General features: G+C 39.3%; 1 protein-coding gene and 2 pseudogenes across 1 annotated transcript; 2 read left to right on the top strand and 1 right to left on the bottom strand.

Annotated features, from left to right (window-relative positions):
- Nucleotides 1-289: 289 nt before the first annotated feature.
- Nucleotides 290-7941, bottom strand: CLEC4D (C-type lectin domain family 4 member D). The gene is made up of 6 exons (XM_033222870.1): nt 7669-7941; nt 5956-6048; nt 3386-3496; nt 2501-2652; nt 1317-1432; nt 290-555 (listed from the first exon to the last, which is right to left on the bottom strand). Exons 1-6 carry the CDS (start codon nt 7694-7696, stop codon nt 408-410), a joined length of 648 nt encoding a protein of 215 aa, XP_033078761.1. The 5' UTR covers nt 7697-7941; the 3' UTR covers nt 290-407.
- LOC117090910 lies at nt 7919-9085 on the top strand (annotated as a pseudogene).
- Nucleotides 9086-17404: 8319 nt separating this feature from the next.
- On the top strand, nt 17405-19560 carry LOC117090909 (annotated as a pseudogene).
- Nucleotides 19561-20117: the final 557 nt, after the last annotated feature.

Below are 20117 nucleotides of genomic sequence, written 5' to 3'. Positions count from 1 at the left end.
CTGTAATCCCAGCACTTTGGGAGGCCGAGACGGGCGGATCACGAGGTCAGGAGATCGAGACCATCCTGGCTAACACGGTGAAACCCCGTCTCTACTAAAAAAAAGTTCAAAAAACTAGCCGGGCGAGGTGGCGGGCGCCTGTAGTCCCAGCTACTCAGGAGGCTGAGGCAGGAGAATGGCGGGAACCCGGGAGGCGGAGCTTGCAGTGAGCTGAGATCCGGCCACTGCACTCCAGCCTGGGCGGCAGAGCGAGACTCCGTCTCAAAAAAAACAAAAACAAAAACAAAAAACAAAAAACGCTCTATGACCCAGTATGTTTTCTGTGTTCCAATGACGCATGTACCTTCTACCCTATTCTAATTGGTTCTTCTTTTCTCTTTCCATCACAAGAACCACTTTGTGGGTTTCTAGTTCAATGTTGTTCCAGGTATTTTACAAATCTTGCTCGCTTCAAAGTTACAGGGAACATCATTCCATGCCCATTTATCTTGGTTATAAACAAGAACAACACAGTTTTCTCCCTGATAGTTGTTGGGTTCGTTGTCATGCCAGAATCTGAAAGAAAAACAACATAGATAGAGATTTATATGTATATATAGATAATATAGATTATAGGTGTAGATTAGATAATAGATATATTAGGAGACAATTCAGAGAAATGTCCCTAGTGAACAGTTTAGAACTGCACTAATACTATACTCACTAGACACATGTAGCTGCTGAGCACTTGAAATGTGGCTTCTCTGAATTGAAATGTGCTTTCAGTCTTAAGTGCTGTATTTTTAACACTTATTACCAATAAAGAATGTCAAAGATCTCAGTAATAATTTTATAATGATCACATGTTGACATGATAAGATTTGGATATATTGGGTTAAATACATTATTAAAATACATCTCACTTGTTTCTTTTTAGTTTCTTAATATAGCTAACCAAAAATTTTACATTGCATATTTGGCTCTGCATTATATTTTTATTAAACGATATTGGCTTCAAGAAAGAAAATGACAAGGTTTTAATTCTCTTTCAAAGACAATTTTTATCACTTATAAATGTTAAACCTAAAACAATTTTTATATCATCTCCATGTTATTCATTCTTTCATTATTGACACTGTACAAATAAGAATACTGAATATTTCATGGAAATTATAGGACCATTCTGGAACTGGAACATAGCATATAGCGATGACTCAACCTACTGTGGTCTCTCCTAACATTTTTATATCAATGTACTCCACTTCAAAATGAATGCTTCTTGCTACCATCTTCTAACCTTTGCTTATAAATCCCCTTAGCCCACTCAATATACTCACACTGTGCGTGGGTTAAATGGCGTCTGGTCCACCCAGCGCCACTGACCTTTGGCGTTCTCATCTCTCAGTCCAAGGAAATAGGAAAAGCGTCTATCCAGAAATTGAATAATAAAGTTCTGCATAAAAATATAAATTTTAATACATTTGCATGAATCAGATGATGGCTATGACATTGGAAAAAGAGGAAAGATGTCAACTAGATTACTGGTTAAGCACAAAAGCTCTGGCATCAGATAGATCTGTTTTCAAATCCTTCCTGTAATGTTAGTAAGTGCCTCAATCTTACCAAACCTCCAGTGCTCTTGTCTTCAGAACGGACAACTTCACTACTTTATAGAGTTACGGTGAAGGTTAAGTGAGGTCAGACTTGCAACCCTTTTAGCACAATGCTTAATAGGATTAGATTTTTTAGGAGGTTTTGTTTTTAATATCACCTTCTTTAATTGTGTGCATATTTCATTAAATTCCATTTTATTCAGAATCACCAAACCTATAGATTGTAAAGCTATGGAGACAAAATCCTTGAGGAAACTATTAACCAAGAAAAAGTTAGAATCTGAGTCATGGTACATAAATGGAATCATATTACATGAGGAAATAAGTTTTAGCCTGTAAAGAATTTACCCGAAGATTTCTTTACTTATCATTACATCCATACATCTGAATTATTTTTCCTATACTTTATCTTGAGAAGCTAGTTCAGTCCTGATTAATCATTCATTTATTCATCTACTAACCAAACATTTATCAAGACCTATTCAGTGTGCCTCACATTGAATAGGACATTGGAAACGCAAAGGTGAGTAGAGCATGGTTCCAGCTCTCCACGTAGTAAGAGTCACTGGAAGAGATGGAGCGGTGAACAGACAGTTATAGTGGAGTGGAGTAAATGCTATGATCTCATTGTGCACAGAGTCCCACAGAAGTACCTCCCACTTAGCATCGGGAGGGTTAGAATGAGGAAGGTGGTTAGGGTAGCTTTCTGGAGGAAATAACATATGAATCAAATATAGAAAGACCAAAAGAAGTTGGCCATATAACAAAAAGTTGAAGGGGAAGAAAGGGCTTTCCAGGCAGATGGAGCAGATGAAAACAGACAGAGGCATAACAGGACAGAGAAATTCCTCTTTTTCTGGAAAGAGATTCAAACGAGCAGAGAAACTGATGTGATCCTCCCAACACACCTGCTCAGCTTCCGTGCTGATGGTCGTCAGATGGGCCCCCATCCCTGAACAGTTCCTTTCACTCTCAGCCCATGTCTTGTTGTCAGTAAGAGGAAAATAGCAGTTGGACTGCCAGGTTCTCCAGCCAACAGGACAACAGTTCCAGGTGCTCCCTCAAGTGAAAATTAAAATGGAAATTGGTAACAAAAGAGTATTTCATCTGTAACAGATTGCATAACTATTCCACTACCTATATCCAATTAATATTTGTGAGAATAATATCAAGATCACCAAAATTATTCTGTTCTCCTGCCAAAAGATCCTGAAAATTACATTCCGAAATATCTTCTAAACATAAGTACTAGACACCACATAATGACTACAAGAAAATGACAAAATATTATCTTAGAAGGCATGACTATTATTCAATGTTCCTACATCTGTTGACTTTCATATTTAAAGTGTTTCCATTATGAAGCTTTTGCAGAATATTTTACCTAAAGGGGGTAAAGAACCTACTAAAACTCAAGCACTCCCCCATTCTCCCAAATGAGATGACAAATTCCACAATAATAAAAGAAATAAATAGCTTTGCTGAAAGCTATATATTCTAGGAGGAAACTGTCTTTATGATATGTCTGAATCAAGGAAAAGTTGAATTTGATTAATGTTACGTTTTGAATGTCAAAAATAACCCATCCATCTGTTAAGCCATATTCTCTAGTGATTAACTGATTACAGTAATGAGAAATAATTCTATCTTAAGGTATTGTTATTTACTCCCATGCCAGATTCTCATCTTATGCTATTTTAATCTTTCCTGGTTCACTACTGACATTCCTTAAGTCGAATTATGAATTTGAACGAAAATGGAAATTAAAAAAGAAATTATCTTATGCTCTATACCTTCAGCACTTTTCAGTTCTGAGTTCTCTTTGATGCATTTGAGTTTTTCATGGTGCCCTAACTTGTGCCCTCCTGTGCCTCTCTTACAGCAGGAAAAGTTGTGATGAGTCACTGTCAAGGATAAAAGCAAGTTAGGTTTCTTTTGCTATATAACCACTAATTAGGGAAATAGGGGCTGACCTCCCTAACCTTTCTCTGATCCTGATAATTAAGGCCCTCATATTCTCTTTTCTTTCTATGCAGCTCGTTTGCTCCAGCTCCAGGTGAATTAGTGGAAAGCAACTGTTGAAAATTAATATTTTTATTATATTGTTCAATTTGTTCTTTATAGGAGAAGTTTTGCAAACTTTTATGTGCACATGCTTGCAAGCATGTTTTTCTGTCAAAATTTGTGTTAGAATAGGGGTTTTGGTGTGCACTAGGTTGTATGAACCTTACGCATTTCTAATATACTTTCACCTTGAAATATACAAACAAATGTAAAAAAGTGGAAAACCATTTAGCAAATTATTGTAAGGTGAACACTCCAGTTAACAACTACTTAGCTCAAGAAACAGAATATTGCCAAAACCTCAGAGAGCCTTCACATCTCAAACGCAACTCACTCCCTCTCCTTTAAAGGTAACCACTCTTGGCTTTTAAAGTAACCACTGTGCTTTGCTTTACAATTTTATCACTTACTAACATGTCCCCTGTTTTGCCTGTTTTTGAACGGCAAAACAGGGGACATGTTAGTAAGTGATAAATCAGATTTGCCTGTTTTTGAATGACAATCATACAGTATGAATTCTGATTCTGTCTTTTGTTGAGAATTGTTTCTGAAATTTATCTATTTTGTTACGTGCCCTCTATAATTAATGCATTTTCACTGCTGTAAAGTGAACTATTGTCTTCATGAAATAAAATATACTTATCTATTCTACTTCTATTAGATGTGTGCATTGTTTCCAGTGTTTGGCTACTGTGAACTCTGCTCTTCTGAGCATTTTCAACCATGCATTGTGGAGCACATAAGCATGTGTTTCTGTAGGGCACATACGTAGGAGTGGAACTGCAGGCAATAGGGTGTGAATATTGTAAACTATGATAGTGGTCAACTTTTCCAGAGTGATTGTAATGCTTAAACTCCACCAGAGGCAATTCATTAGAGGTCCATTTGCTCCATGGCATCATCAATCTTTGGTAGTGCCAGACTTTTAATTGTTGCCATCCTGTTATGTTGGCAAAGGTGTCTCACTATGAGTTGCATTTGCATTTCCCTGATAATTAATGAGGCTGGCAATTTTGTGTGTTTAGATTTCATTTTTCTCTTTTGTTTTTTTATTACCTATTTAAGACTTTGCCGACTTTTTTATTGTAAGTATTTTTCCTACTGGTTTGAAAAAATTTTTAGATAATCTACACGTGAATTATTTATTAATTATATGCATTACAAGTATCTTCTGTGGCTTTTTATTTTCACTGTTACAGGTATGTTCTGTTGTACCGTAACTCATTTTAATGTAGTGTAATTTGTCAATGTTTATTTTCTAGTGCATTTTGTGACTTGTTTAAGAATCGTTCTCTACCTCAAAGTCATGAGGATATTCTCCCCTGTAGTCCCAGCTACTGGGGAGGCTGAGGCAGGAGAATGGCGTAAACCCGGGAGGCAGAGCTTGCAGTGAGCTGATATCCGGCCACTGCACTCCAGCCCGGGTGCCAGAGTGAGACTCCATCTCAAAAACAAACAAAAAAAAAAAAACTTTATTGATTTACTTTTCACATTTTGGACAATAATCCACTCTAGATTTGTTTTTGTGTACAGTATGATGCAGGAGACCAATTTCATCTTTTAAATAATCAATGGACTCTGCAACATTAATTGAACAAAACTGTCCTTTTCCGATATCTCTGAGATATCTTCTTTTGTTTTATACAAAGAGTCTTATATACATGCGGGATCTGTAACCGAACTCTCCTTCATTTTCCTCTAGTCTATTTGTCTTGCACCTATATCATATCACTTTAATTATAATTATTTTAGGTTTGATATCAGAAAGAATTTTTTAATGGTGGTGATGGTTTCAAGGGTGTATCTTATCCCCCAAATTCAGATGTATACATTAAATATGTACAGGTTATTATATGTCAATTGTACATCAATAAAGAGGTTGAAAGAAAGGGGGAAGTAAGAAAGAAAGAGAGGGAAAGAGAGAGAGAGAGACAGAGAACAATTCTTCCAACCTTTTGCCCATCTATCTGAAAGTTATTTTTCTGCTGCTTACTCTTTACTCATAAAATGTATCCCTTTGTAATCCCAGTCCAAAATGGGGGGAAATTTACTATAGTAACCAACTTTTACATGTACAGAAAATGGTCTAAATTCCATCATTCAATCCCTATCACAAGGTAGCACCATCGAAAGACAGAAAGTCAAGAACGTAGCTCTGAATATTCAGCGCAAGACCCTGAAGATACTATTGATAAGTTATGCTAGGAAAAATCAAGATACCAAAAGGCTTAGAGCAACCTCAGAAAAGTTGTTTGGAAAAAATAATTCAAGAAGAGTTCTACTTTGGCTAATAACTTACCCAAGCAACTTGCAATAAAACAGACACTGAGAAGTGAGATGAAAACTGTAGCAATAACCCAAGGGATCCGCTGGGAATGCACACCTCCTTCCACTAGAACCAAAAGAAAAACAGAGATTAACCTCCTCTTAGCGATCCACTGGGAATGCACACCTCCTTCCACTAGAACCAAAAGAAAAACGGAGATTAACCTCCTCTTAGCGATCCACTGGGAATGCACGCCTCCTTCCACTAGAACCAAAAGAAAAATAGAGATTAACCTTCTCTCAGTTACAAGCCAGGAAAGCTAATTCTACCAAGGAGCAATCTAAAAATGAGAGCAAACAAAATATTTTAGATCTAGAGAAAAGCATAAGTATTTTCTCCAAATAAATCAATTTTAGAGCTTATTGATGAATAAATAAGAAAGAAAAATGTAAAATTTCTTGGTAATTTTGAAATAAAAAGAATTTTATAAGTAAGATACAAAACCCAAAAGCCATTAGAATTGATAATTTGAGTACATAAATATTAAAACTTCTATATAACACAAGCAATGTTAGAGTCAAGGAACATACACAAGGAAAGTCTTGTCATAATAATATCCAGACTGTATAAAGTATTTCAAAATCAACTAGAAAACTGAGCAAAACTCTGAGCAGGAAATTTGCTGAAATTTTAATTTGCTGAAGTTATAAATAGCCCCTAATCAAACAAAAATATGCCCAATCAGGGAACTGTAAACTACAAGACTGTGGTATAACTTTTCACACATCAGATTTTTTAAGTCAATTAAATACATGCAGTGTTGGCAAGGCTGAGGGGAAATAAGCGCTCTTGGTAAGAAAATAAATCCTGCTGCCTCGACTGTAAAATTAGGAATGCCTTTTAGAAGGATCAATTTAGTAACATTTATCCATTTTTAAATGCATTACATTTGCCACAATAATTTCAATTATAGGTATCTATTCTGTAGAAATAATTGAGCTTGTTTATGTTAAAAGATATTCATTGTGGTACTTTTCAAAATAGAAAAAACATACTGTAATCTAATATTCACATGTGTATTATCAATAGTGGAAATTCTAAATTATGGTCACTCCACACAATTATATGCTATATAGTAATTAAATAAGCATGTAATCAGTATATACTGATGCAAAAAATCTCCAAGAAATAATGTTACCTGAAAAGGTAATAATATTTTTAGGTAATTCAATAGGATCACGCTGTGATTACAGTTTGCCATGGTAGGGTGATGAGATAAAATAAAACTTTAATTTTAATTTATACATTTCCACATTTGTTCTATATGTCTATCAAAAATATTATTTAATATTATCACAATACAAATCCACTGGTGTCACTTAAGTCAAACATAAAAATGGGACAATTAGAGCCTCTGATACAGCATAAGCCTAAGTGCGTTTTCTACATCTTCTTTTTTTTTTCTTTAAAAGAATTTTCTCATATTACTCTCTTTCTTTTCATCTTATTTCTCTTTTATATATTTTATCTCCCCTCTTGGTCCAATCGACATTTTATGAAGAAGTTTCTGTTATCCAACTTATTTGACTCTACGTCCTTTCTCTTCATCAATGTCATTTTTATTTCCTTCCACTTCCTCCTCCCCATCACCATCAACAATCTTTAAAATTACCGTCAATCCATATCTTTTAAATTAGTTATAAATCCTTCTGCTTCTTTGAAATTGAAAGGAGAGAAAGTACTCACGTTTACTTTGAGGTTTTTCTAGCCCCATTGTCTAATTGGTCTCTTGTTCAATGGTCAGGAGGGCAAGAACTTGTTCTATTTTTCTCCCCTAGAGTATATTTCTGTGGATAGAGGAATATATTCAGAAATACGTGAGATCGAACACCAATGTTACGTATTCTAGTGAGATTAGAAAGTTCCCAATATAAGAAAGTTAACTCAAAAGAAGTCTTTTTCAGAGACTGGGGTTTCCTTTGATTCATTCCGGGAGATGAGGCAAAAAAAAAAAAAAAAGGAAATTGAGAAAGCAATACCCAAAACAGTACAACAGTTAGTAGAAACCCACAAGTATGTTGAGATCACTAGATCAGTGTGTCATGCGGAATTTCTCAATTTGTTTTTTTTTCATTAAGACAAAAAATTCAGCAACGCCCTAAAAGAAATAATTGTTATGCCCAATAAAAATTTAGTAAATATCCCCTCTTTTGTTATTCTTTTTGTGAATATTGTATTTTCAAAGGCAGTTATATTCTCGAGGTGAGCTCTATACTAAAAAGTTCTCTGGACTGAATAAAAAGTTGAGTCTGAGAGCAAAAGATAATGTGAACAATGAACAAAAACTTTTAAAGTACACATTGTGTGTCCATTGTATGTGAAGACACAGCAACCTTTGTTTTAGACTTGAGGAAGAGATGATAGAGCTGTTAATTAAATCCCAAGAACTTTCTACCTGAGCAAAAATAGTTGTGTTAAGGCAAAGACAAAGAAAATGTAAGATTCTGTGCTAAAGACACCATCAGAGTCCCTGACTTCATTTATAGCACTGTTAGGGAGTAAACATTTGTATCTCCTCAAAATTCATTTGTGGAAGCCCTACCCTCCAACATAATGGCATTTGGAGGCCAAAAGTTTGGGAGGTAATTAGGTTTATTATGAGGTCATGAGAATGGGGTCCTCGTGATGGAATTATAAGAAGAGACCAGGCTAACGAGCTGTTAACTTCCTGCGGGTGTGCAGGCTGTGGCCGTCTTCCTTGCTGTTGCTCTTCTCATCGGAGAAGATAGCCCTGGAGACGGTGCTGAGGGACCTGCAGCATCTGTGGCCCTGCTTGCTGTATTCACTGGTCAAGGTACTATAGATCAGTTTGAATATGATGGTTGTGACTATTGTGATGCATATCTACAGATGAAGGGTAACTGAGAGATGGTATATGACTGCACCAGCTCCTCCTTTGATAGAATCATTGTGATGATGAGTCCAGAGGACAGCTGGGTCTCCAAGTGACAGCGAGTCAATAACTTTAAGCCAGGTGTATATGTGGTATCAGTCACTGGTCACTTGCCCCAAAGAACCGTGCAGGAGCTGAAAAGTCGAGGAGTGGCCTACAAATCCAGAGACACAGCTATAAAGACATAGCAAGACGCAGGGCTGCCAGCATCTTTGCTGTCCACCTCCTGCCTCTGCTTGTTTTTTGTGTGCTTGGGCCTTGGCTGACTGCTGGGTCTTAGTCTGCCTTGTTTGTGCTCCTGTAGGAGGTAGGTCCTTTTCTCCTCCGGCCCAGTAGGGGGCCTTGGGTAACATCCCATTTTTCGGCCAAGGTGAGTTATTTGTTTTAAGATAAAAAAATTTACTACAAATTCTCATTTACTTAAGTTTCCACAGAAATCCTGTTAGTGTCCCCATTCTGATTTCCCTAAGTTCCTTGTTCTCCCTCTGTAAAAAGAGAATGATTACACCCTGCCTGTTGACCTCAGGAATGTTGTGATTGTAGAAATGAAGCTACGTGAAAATTATATAAATATTAGAAAGAGAGAAACAGAAAAAAAAAGAAGAGAACAAAGAGTTCTCAAGAAGGCAGCCATCTGCAGGGCTACAAGAAACCCCTCACTGGTAAAGTGGTTAATTTGACAGGACTCCAAGAACAAATTTACATAATTTGAAAGAGGACACTGGGATTCATCACGGAAGCAACATGACCCGCAGAGAGTAAAGAAAGGTGAGAAAGGACAGCTGCCCACCCAGGATTGACATGGAGCCAAAGGAGGCTCCCCACAACGGGAAAATGATGAGTGAGTGACAGTCCCTGGAGACCCACACTTCTGCCATGCTGGCACTCTGACCTTAGACTTTCAGCTATTAGAACTACGAGAAATAAATGTCTGTCTTTCATACCAACCAGTCTATGGGGTTCTGTGATAGTGGCCCAAGCTCACTCAGATAAGTACATAACAGCTTAGAGATACTTTAAGAAAGATTTCGGCCGGGCGCGGTGGCTCAAGCCTGTAATCCCAGCACTTTGGGAGGCCGAGACGGGCGGATCACGAGGTCAGGAGATCGAGACCATCCTGGCTAATACGGCGAAACCCCGTCTCTACTAAAAAATACAAAAAACTAGCCGGGCGACGAGGCGGGCGCCTGTAGTCCCAGCTACTCGGGAGGCTGAGACAGGAGAATGGCGTGAACCCGGGAGGCGGAGCTTGCAGTGAGCTGAGAGCCGGCCACTGCACTCCAGCCTGGGCGGAAGAGCAAGACTCCGTCTCAAAAAAAAAAAAAAAAAAGAAAGATTTCTACAATCCAGAATATAGGCCTTTCCCTGAATTCTTCCCTAAACTACATATTACTTTAATTATATGTGTGTATATGTATTCTGTGATCTTGAGTGAACTGCTACTTTACTATGTTAAATTGGGGATGGGAGGAGGTAAAATTATAAATTTGGCAATCCATATATTTTCCGGCACTGTTCAGTCACTACAAGAAGTACTCCAATAGCAACAATAGCACTAATGACAAACTCTGATATGCAACCCTGGAAACTAGATTTTTGGCTAAAGTAATATTTATTTCTATCAAAAGGACCTGGGACTCCTAGAGGATACACAAATTTTGCTTAGAACAGGAGAAAAATAGAATAGGTCTGGTACATTCTGTTGTTCTCAGAAAGTGACTATAATTTCAAAAATATGAGGGAAACTCTACTCTAGAAAGTTCTCTGAGCTGAATGAAAAGCTGTGTCCAAGACAGTTAAGATTACAAAAAGACAATATGAACAATGAGCAAAACCTCCATTAACCTTTGTTTTTGAGTTGAAGAAGACATGACAGAGTTGTTAATTAAAAACTAAGATCTTCCTAGATAATAGAAATCAGGCTTGTTAAAGCAAAAAAAAAAAAAAGAAAAAAGAGAGCGATTCTGTAGTAGACACAATCTTTATCACAGGTAAAAGGTAAAGTGGTTAATTTGACAGGACTGCAAGAACAAGTTTACAAAATTTGAAGGAGGACACTTTGGGATTCATCACGGAAGTAACATGAGCCACAGAGAGCAAAGAAGAGCAACACAGGACAGCTGCGCACCTGGGATTGGCATGGAGCCAAGGAAGGCTTCCCACAATGGGAAAATGATGAGTGAGTGACAGTCCCTAGGGACCCACACTTCTGCCATGAACCTGTACAATCCTGGGCACAGGAGATCCCCTTGACACTCCCCCAAGCCCTGCCCTCCACCAGGCCTGCACTTACATGGAGAGCTGCATGGAGTCGAATTCACGGTGCTGAGGAGCAGACAGACTGCAGGCCTCCGCTAAACCTTGCCAGGCAAAGCCCACTAGCCTGTGCCCCCAGGACAGCCACTCCGTCCCCGCCTGAGGACTTGGGCTGGTGGCAGCTCTGCATTTCTATGGGATGGAGCTCCCAGAGGTAACACAGTGGGAGCACCATTATTTTGCCACTCCCATAGCTCCTGCCCCTACTGCCTTCAGGCTGGGAAGAGGGTGAAGAGCCTGAGGATTATTACAGGCCTCCAGCATAGATCAACTGCCTTACAGAAAAGTGGCCACACTGTTTTCCATGCAAGTTCATGTGCCTGCTACTCCTCACTAGGCAGCGCCTCCCCACCTGAGCTCCCAGCACAGCTGCCCTGCCCCGACCTAGGCACTTCAGCTGGCGGCAGCTCTTTATTTCTCTGGGGAGGAAATCCCAGAGACAAACCACAGGTTCTCTACATTGACATGGCAGCATACTAGTCTTGCTGCTCTAGGGCTGGGGAAGGAATAAAGAGACTGATTGCTTTCCTGGCACCTCCAGCATGCTACGGCCACCGTATGAGGAGAAGCCGAGTCTTTCTTCCCTGTGAATCCCTTGCCCTCTACTTTTTACCAGGCAGGGCCCCCCTCTTGGGCCCGCAGCATGGCATCCCCACCCCAGCTGAGTATTCCCACTGGCAGTGGCTCTGTATCTCTCTGGGGTGGAGTTCCCAGAGGCCACTGACAGCCACTTTGCCACTGTCACTGCAGTGGTATCGTCCTTGCTGCCCTGGGGCTAGGGAATGAACACAGACTCCGATTGCTTTGCTGGCACCTCCAACATACGCAACCACCACACAGAGGTGAGCCAGTCTCTCCTCTCTGTGAGCCCCTGACCCCTGCTCTTCACTAGGCAGGGCCCTGGGCTTGGGCCCATAGCGTAGCCACCCCATCTCCAGCTGAACATTCCCACTGGCAGCAGCCCTGTGTCTCTCTGGGTGGAGTTCCCAAAAGCAACTGACAGCCCCTCTGCCACTACCTGTAGTGGTATCTACCCATGCTGCCACTAGGCTGGGGAAGGAACAAAGAGTCTGAATGCTTACACCTTCAGAATGCCATAGTCATACTACAGAGAAGAGACCGGACTGTCTTCCCCATGAGCCTCATGCCCCTGCTGCTCTTCACCAGGCAGGACCCCCTGGCTTGGGTTCACAATACAGCCACCTCACCCCATGCTGATCATTCTGATTGGCAGCAGCTATGCTTTTCTCTGAGTGGAGCCCATGGAGACAAGTGACAGGCCCTCTGCCATTGCCACTGCCAAGGTTTCTGGCCTTGCTGCCCCCAAGCAGGGGCAGGAACAAAATGCCTGAGTTCACCCCAGAGCTGTGGTGAGCAGCCTGGAAATGCCAAGCCAAGATCTGTGGCCACTCATCTCAAGTATTAGAGAAGCCCACAATATCAGAGCACTGAGACAGAGCACAGCTACAAATGTGATGAAATACAGGGGAACCACATGGATGATCAACAGCCTGCCTGCCAGTCATTACGCTTAGGCACCATCTATTACATCCCAGCCAAAACTTCAACAAAAAAAATACTTTGCTAACATACCTCCCTGTGAAAACAAGAATAAGAATTCAGTCACAAATAAAGATCCCATACAAAGCCTCAGTCCTCTGAAAACATCCAGAAATGAAGCCAACTGACTATACTCAAATGACACCACAGTTAAAGGAACATTGGCCTACACAGATGAGAAAAAAACTGGCGCAAGAAGTCCGGCAACTCTAAAAGCCAGAGTGTCTCCTTACCTCCAAACAACCGCACTAGCTCTCCAGCAATGGCTCTTAATCGGAAGGAATGACAGGCATAAAAATCAGAATCTCGGTGACAATGAAGATCGTTGAGACTCAGAAGAAAGTTGAAACCCATTCCAAGAAATCTAAGAAATCCAGTAAAACAATTCAAGAGATGAAAGACAAATTAGCTATTTTAAGAAGGAACCAAGTTGAGCTGATATGGATGAAAAACTCAATTCAAGAATTTCGTAACACAATTAGAACTATTAACAGCAGACTAGATCAAGTTGAGGAAAGAATTCTGGAGCACGAAGACCAATTCTTTGAATTAATTCAGTCAGACAAAAATAAAGAAAAAAGAATTTACAAAATGAACAAAACCTCTGGGAAATATGGGATTATGTAAAGATACCAAATCTATAACTCATTGGTGTCTCAGAAAGAGAAGGAAAGAGAGCATGCAACTGGGAAAAAATATTTGAGAATATTGTCCTTGAAAATTCTAACTAGAGAGGTTGACATTCAAATCCAGGAAATTCAGAGAACCCCTGCAAGATACTATACAAGACAACTATCCCCAAGACACATAGTCATCAGATTCCCCCAGGTCAACATAAAAGAAAAAAATATTAAAGGCGGCTAGAGAGAAGGTGCAAGTAACATACAAAGGGAATTGCATCATGCTAAAAGTGAACCTTTCAGCAGAAACCCTGTAAGCCAGAAGAGATTGGGGGCCTATATTCAACATTCTTAAAGTAGAGAATTTTTTAACCAAGAATTTCATATTCAGCCAAATGAAACTTCATAAGTGAAGGAAAAAAATAGAATCCTTTTCAGACATGCAAATGCTAAGGGAATTTGTTACCATCAGCCCTGCCCTATCAGAGATCCTTAAGGGAATGCTAAACATGGAAAGAAAAGACCATTACGGGTTACCACAAAAACACATTCAAGAACATAGACCATTGGCACTCTTAAGCAAATACACAGTGAAGTCTGCATAACAACCAGCTAACAACATGATAAGAGAATCAAATCTGCACATATCAACATTAACCTTGAATGTAAACAGGCTGAACACCCTATCAAAAGGCACAGAGTGGCAAGTTGGATAAAGAAGCAAGAACCAACTGGCTGCTGTCTTCTCACATGCAATGACACCAATAGGCTCAAAGTAAAGAAACAGAGAAAAACCTACCAAACAAACAGAAAACAAAAAGAAGCAGAGGTTGTTATTCTTATTTCAGACAAAACAGACTTTAAACAAACAATGATCAAAAAGAACAAAGAAAGGCATTACATAAAGCCCTAAAGGATTCAACTCAATGAGAAAACTTAACTATCCTAAATATATATATGGCCAACACTGGAACACCCAGATTCATAAAATAAATTGCTAGAGACTTAAGAAGAGACTTAGATAATGACACAATAGTAGTGGGAGAAAACAGCACCCCACCGACACTACTGGACAAGTCGTCGAGGCAGAAAACTAACAAAGATATTCAGGATGTGAACTCAACATTTGACCAAATGGACCTAACAGGCATCTACAGAGCTCTTCATCCAAAAACAATAGAATATACATTCTTCTCATAGCCACATGGCACATACTGTAAAATCAACCACACACTAAGCCATTCTCTACAAATTCAAAAATACTGAAATTATACTATCCACACTCTCAGTCCACAGTGCAATAAAAATAGAAATAAATACTAAGAAGATTGCTCAAAACTATATAATTACATGGAAATTAAACAATTGGCTCCTGAATAACTTTTGGGTAAACAATGAAATTAAGGCAGAAGTCAAGAAATATTTTGAAACTAATGAAAACAAAGATACAACATACCAGAATCACTGAGACAGCTAAAACAGTGTTAAGAGGAAAGCTTATGCCACTAAATGCTCACATCAAAACGTTAGAAAGAACTCAATTTAATAAGTTAATATCATGACTAAAAGAACTAGAGAAACAAGAGCAAACCAACCCTAAAGCTAGCAAAAGAAATACAGTAAGCAAAATCAGAGCTGAAATGAATAAAATGGAGATAAGAAAAAAACATACAAAAGGTTAATGAAAAAAAAGGTTGGTTTTTTTGAAAGAATGAGTAAGATTGGTATACCATCAGCTAGAATAACAAAGAAAAAAAAGAGAAGATCCAAATAAATGCAATCAGAAATGACAAAGGGGGTATTACCACTGTTACATAGTAGTTTTAAGTTCTTTGAGAAATCTACAACCTGCTTTCCACAGAGGCAACACTATTTACATTTTCACCAGTAGAATGTTTCCTTTCCTCCACAGCCTCATCGACGTCAGTTATTTTTTGTCTTTTTAGTAACAACCATTCTGACTGGCATGAGATGGTATCTCACTGTGGTTTTGATTTGCATTTCTCTAATGATTAGTGATGATGTGCATTTTTTCATATATTTTTTGGCCACATGCATATCTTCTTTTCAGAAGTGTCTGTTCATGTTCTTTGCCCATTTTAGTAGGATTGTTTTTTGCTTATTGAATTGTGTAAGTTCCTTATAGATTACGTACATTAGACCTTTGTAAGATGCATAGTTGGCAAATGTTTTCTCCCATTCTGTAGGCTGTCTGCTTAGTCTTTTCTTTGGGGTTAGTTACTACAGAATTATTGTGTTTCTTTAGTGGTATCATGTTTTCTTGCTTTTTCATGTTTCTTGTGTCCCTGCTTTGACGTCTCTTTGTCTGGTGGATCATTCACCACCTCTGAATATTACAGAGTGGCTTTAATGGGAAAGGCTTTCACTTGAAGATGGGTCTTAGTGTACCCATTGGGAAGGGTGTGGTGACTTCCCGATAGATGCAGCGGCATAGCCTCTGTGCAGCTTCTTTGGCTGCAGTCAACATCAGTGATGACTATGTGTGCCTCAGCCAAAATACCAATTCCCCAAGAGGCAATATATTGCTTCAATATTGGCCCAGGGGTCATGGCTGCTCTGAGTGGCCAAGGCACTAATTCCCTAGAAGACAGAGTGCCATTTCAGAACAGACTCAGGAGCATGATTCCTCTGGGCAGCCAAGATACCACTTCCCCAGGAGACACGCTGTCATTTCAGCTCAGGCACAGGGGGTTGCAAGTGCTTTGGGTGGCCAACGCACTATTTCCCTGGGAGGTAGTGTGCTGCTTCAGCTCATGCCCCTAGGAGCAGGGCACAGCCGCAACTGGGAGGGGCAGATGATGCAGCTCTGCCACAGGTTAGTTCCACAGTTTAGAGCATAGCAGCAACTCAGCTCAGGGATGGTATTCCACCAAACAGGGGTGGTTCAGTGGCAACAAAGTCTCAGAGACAGAAGTGTGCCATAGCCTCTCACATGTAGAGCAGGACACCCTCCAGCAGTGGTTCCAGGTCCAAGATGCTGCAGTACAGCAGCCCCATCAGCCATGATGAATGGGGCACAGTGTCAACTCCTTTGGGAGGAGCACAGTCATGTGAACTCCAAGAAGCTCCCTCAGGTGGGCTTTGCATCTGTGACAACTGCAGGAGTTTCCAGTGGTGAGGACTATAGGTGTCCAATGTGGTGATAGAGGCTGCTGAGGGCCTCTTGCTTACCTTTTCTCTGCAGTGAGAAATCCTTCCTGGTTCACCTGATCACAACTGGGGGATGAGGTGGCAGAGCTAAGGTGTTTCCTTCCATTCTCTGAGACCACCCTGGGTTTCTGTACTCTACAGGGTTTCTGCTTCTCCTTTGCTGTACTCTGGTGCCCTCTTTCAGCTATTCTCATCAAGATGTAGTTTTTTAGTCATACTTTTTTCCTTGTGTGCGGATGAGCACTAAAGGCTTCTAGTGTAGGTTAGCTTGCTAATATTACTCCAGTATGAACATTTTAACATTAATTATTTCAACACACAAACATAGGATATCTTTTCATTGCTATGTGTCTTAAATTTCCTTCATCAGTGTTTTATAATTTTCAGTGTACTGATTTTTCACCTCTTTGGTTAAATTTATTCCTAAGTAGTTTGTTCTTTTTGACAGTTTTGGAACTTTTTTAAAATAATAATTATTTTAAATAATTATGTAATAATGTTATTTCTTAATAATTAAAAATAGTTAACTACTTTAAGTGATTATTTAGTAATAATTTTAAAAATAAACTCCCAGGTATATGGTCAACTAATATTTGACAAGGGTGCCAAGATGAAAACAAAATAAGAAAGGACAGTTTCCTCAGTAAATGGTATTGGAAAAACTGGATATCCACATGCAAAAGAATGAAATTGAAACCTTATCTTCCACCACTCATGAAAATTAATTTAAAATGTATCAAAGACTTAAATGTAAGGCCTAACACCATAAAATTCATAGAAAGAAAAATAGGAAAAAAGCCACTTGCCATTTTTCTGGAGAATTATTTTTTTAATAGATATAAGAAGAAAAGCTCCTGTGAACATGGCACGGAGAGTGGCGTGGAGTTTGCAGGCAGTGGTATGTAGCCTGCTTGCACCCTCAGCACCTGCTGGGCCTTGCCTGCAGAGGCTCTGGTGGCTGAGGGTGGGTGCCTTCTAGACACGTTCTGCTCTCACTGCATAAATTCACAGAGAAACATGAATGCATAATAACAGAAAATGGTATTGGAACAGTGAGAATCAGCAATTTGCACAGGAATCTTTGGGAGCCGTTGTTTACTGTAGTCGGCCTGAAGTTGGGACAAAATTGAACAAACAAAATGAGTTTGGTGCTTTGGAAAGTATGAAAGCTATTAATGAACTCTTTTCTCCTTTATCAGAATCCCTTGAAGAAAATCCAGAGTTGTCAACAAATCTATTGGGGGAACCAGCTCCTAGTATTTCAACGTAGGTTCTTTTCTATTTTCCCTAAGTGTTGGCCAGTCTGAGAAATAAAGAGAAAGAGTACAAAGAGAGAAATTTTACAGCTGGGCCTCCAGGGGTAACATCATATATTGGTAGGACCGTGATGCCCCTGAGTCGCAAAACCAGCAAGTTTTTATTAGGGATTTTAAAAGGGGAGGGGATGTATGTGCAGGGAGTAGGTCACAGAGATCACATGCTTCAAAGGGCAATAAAGATCACAAGGCAAGAGCAAAATTAGAATTACTGATGAGGGTCTGTGCCCCACTGTGCTGATGAGGGTCTATGTCCCACTGTGCATATATTGTCTGGATAAACATCTTAACAGGAAACAGCATTAGAGAGCAGAGAACCAGTCTGACTAGAATTTACCAGGCTGGAATTTCCTAATCCTAGTAAGCCTGAGGGTACTGCAGGAGACCAGGGCCTATTTCAGTCCTTATCTCAAGTACATAAGACAGACACTCCCAGAGTGGCCATTTATAGACCTCCCCCAAGGAATGCATTCCTTCCCCAGGGTATTAATTCTTAATATTCCTTGCTGGGAAAAGAATCCAGCTATATCTCTCCTACTCACACATCTGTTTATAGGCTCCCTGCAAGAAGAAAAATATGACTCTATTCTGCCCGACCCCGCAGGGAGTCAGACCTTATAGTTATCTTCCCTTGGTCCCTGAAAATCGCTGTTATTCTGTTCTTTTTCAAGGTGCACTGATTTCATATTGTTCAAACACGTTTTACAATCAATTTGTACAATAGTGGTCCTGAGGTGATGTACATTCTCAGCTTACGAAGATAACGTGATTAAGAGATTAAAGACAGACATAAAAAATTATAAAAGTATTAATTTGGAGAACTGATAAATGTCCATGAAATCTTCACAATTTATGTTCAGAGATTGCAGTAAAGGCAGGTGTAAGAAATTATAAAAGTATTAATTCTGGGAACTGATAAATGTCCACGAAATCTTCACAGTTTATGTTCTTCTGCCTCGGCTCCAGCCGGTCCCCTGACTTCCCACAACACAAATCTTATTATGAAGATGATTGGATGATCACGATGACACTCAGTAACCCTTCAGAACTAGATGAACTACAGCTCACACTTGTAATCCCAGCACTTTGGGAGGCCGAGGCAGGCAGATCACCTGAGGGCAGGAGTTTGAGACCAGCCTGGCAAATATGCTGAAACCCTATCTCTACTACAAATACAAAAATTAGCCAGGTATATTGGCACATGCCTGTAATCCCAGCTACTCAGGAGTCTGAGGCAGGAGAATCACTTGAAACCAGCGGGCAGAGGTTGCAGTGAGCCGAGATCATGCCACTGCACTCCAGCCTGGGTGACAGACAGAGCAAGACTCCATCTCATAAAACAAAAAACAAACAAAAAAAATTTCTAATGATTGCGGATAAATACAATATGCTGCTTTTTCACAATACCCTATGATTTTTAGACTAGGCTCTAATATTCAGAATTCATAAAATTATCTATGACAAAACCTAGTTATCAATATTATGTAATTCAAAGATACCATTGTTGTCTTAAACCTAATATAATACTGTAGCTTGCTTATATCAATATCTGGATTTGGGCCAAAATACTAACTCATCTTTCCATTGGAAATAATAGGGAGTAGAGAACTTTTTGTCAGTGGATGTACAGTGTCAGATGAAGAACAACACTATCTTAATTTTTCAAGATAGTACATTTGCTGGTGCTATTTTTATACAGTGAAACAACAGCTTTGCAGCAAAATAAGAAATAAAATATTCAATTTCATTAAAAAAAAGAAAACCAGGAAACAAAAGCAGAAATAGACAAATAGGATTGCATCAAAATAAAAAGCTTCTACACAGCAGTGGAAACAATCAAAAAATGAAAGAGCAGACTACAGACTGGGAGGAAATATTTGCAAACTATATATCTGACAAGGGGTTAATATTCAAAATATGTAAGACAGGGGTGTCTGATCTTTTAGCTTCTGTGGGCCACATTGGAAGAAGAATTGTCTTGGGCCACACATAAAGTACACTAACATTAACAACAGCTAATGAGCTAAAAAAATCTCATAATGTTTTAAGAAAGTTTACAAATTTGTGTTGGACTGCATTCAAAGCCATCCTGGGCTACCTGTGACCTGCAGGCTACAGGTTGGACAAGCTTGATGTAAGAAATTTGTACAACAGCAATAAAAAAACAAATAATTCAATTTACAAATAGGCAAAGAACCTGAATAGACATTTTTCCAAAGAAAACATACAAATGACCAACAGGTACATGAAAATGTGTTC

The sequence above is a fragment of the Trachypithecus francoisi genome, unplaced genomic scaffold (genome assembly GCF_009764315.1).
Source record: "Trachypithecus francoisi isolate TF-2019V2 unplaced genomic scaffold, Tfra_2.0 Lachesis_group11, whole genome shotgun sequence".
Taxonomy (NCBI): Eukaryota; Metazoa; Chordata; class Mammalia; order Primates; family Cercopithecidae; genus Trachypithecus; species Trachypithecus francoisi.
Note: the sequence above shows the minus strand (reverse complement) of the source record. Positions and strands in the feature narration are given on the sequence as shown.

Bases quoted from the DNA above. Each gene is read 5' to 3' on its own strand.
- CLEC4D (XM_033222870.1), bottom strand. From the start codon at position 7,696: ATGGGGCTAGAAAAACCTCAAAGTAAAC. The intron at 6,049-7,668 runs GTGAGTACTTTC...TTTTGGTTCTAG, and splicing joins AGAAAAACCTCAAAGTAAAC to TGGAAGGAGGTGTGCATTCC. The intron at 3,497-5,955 runs GTAAGTTATTAG...TATCCTTGACAG, and splicing joins TTTTATTGCAAGTTGCTTGG to TGACTCATCACAACTTTTCC.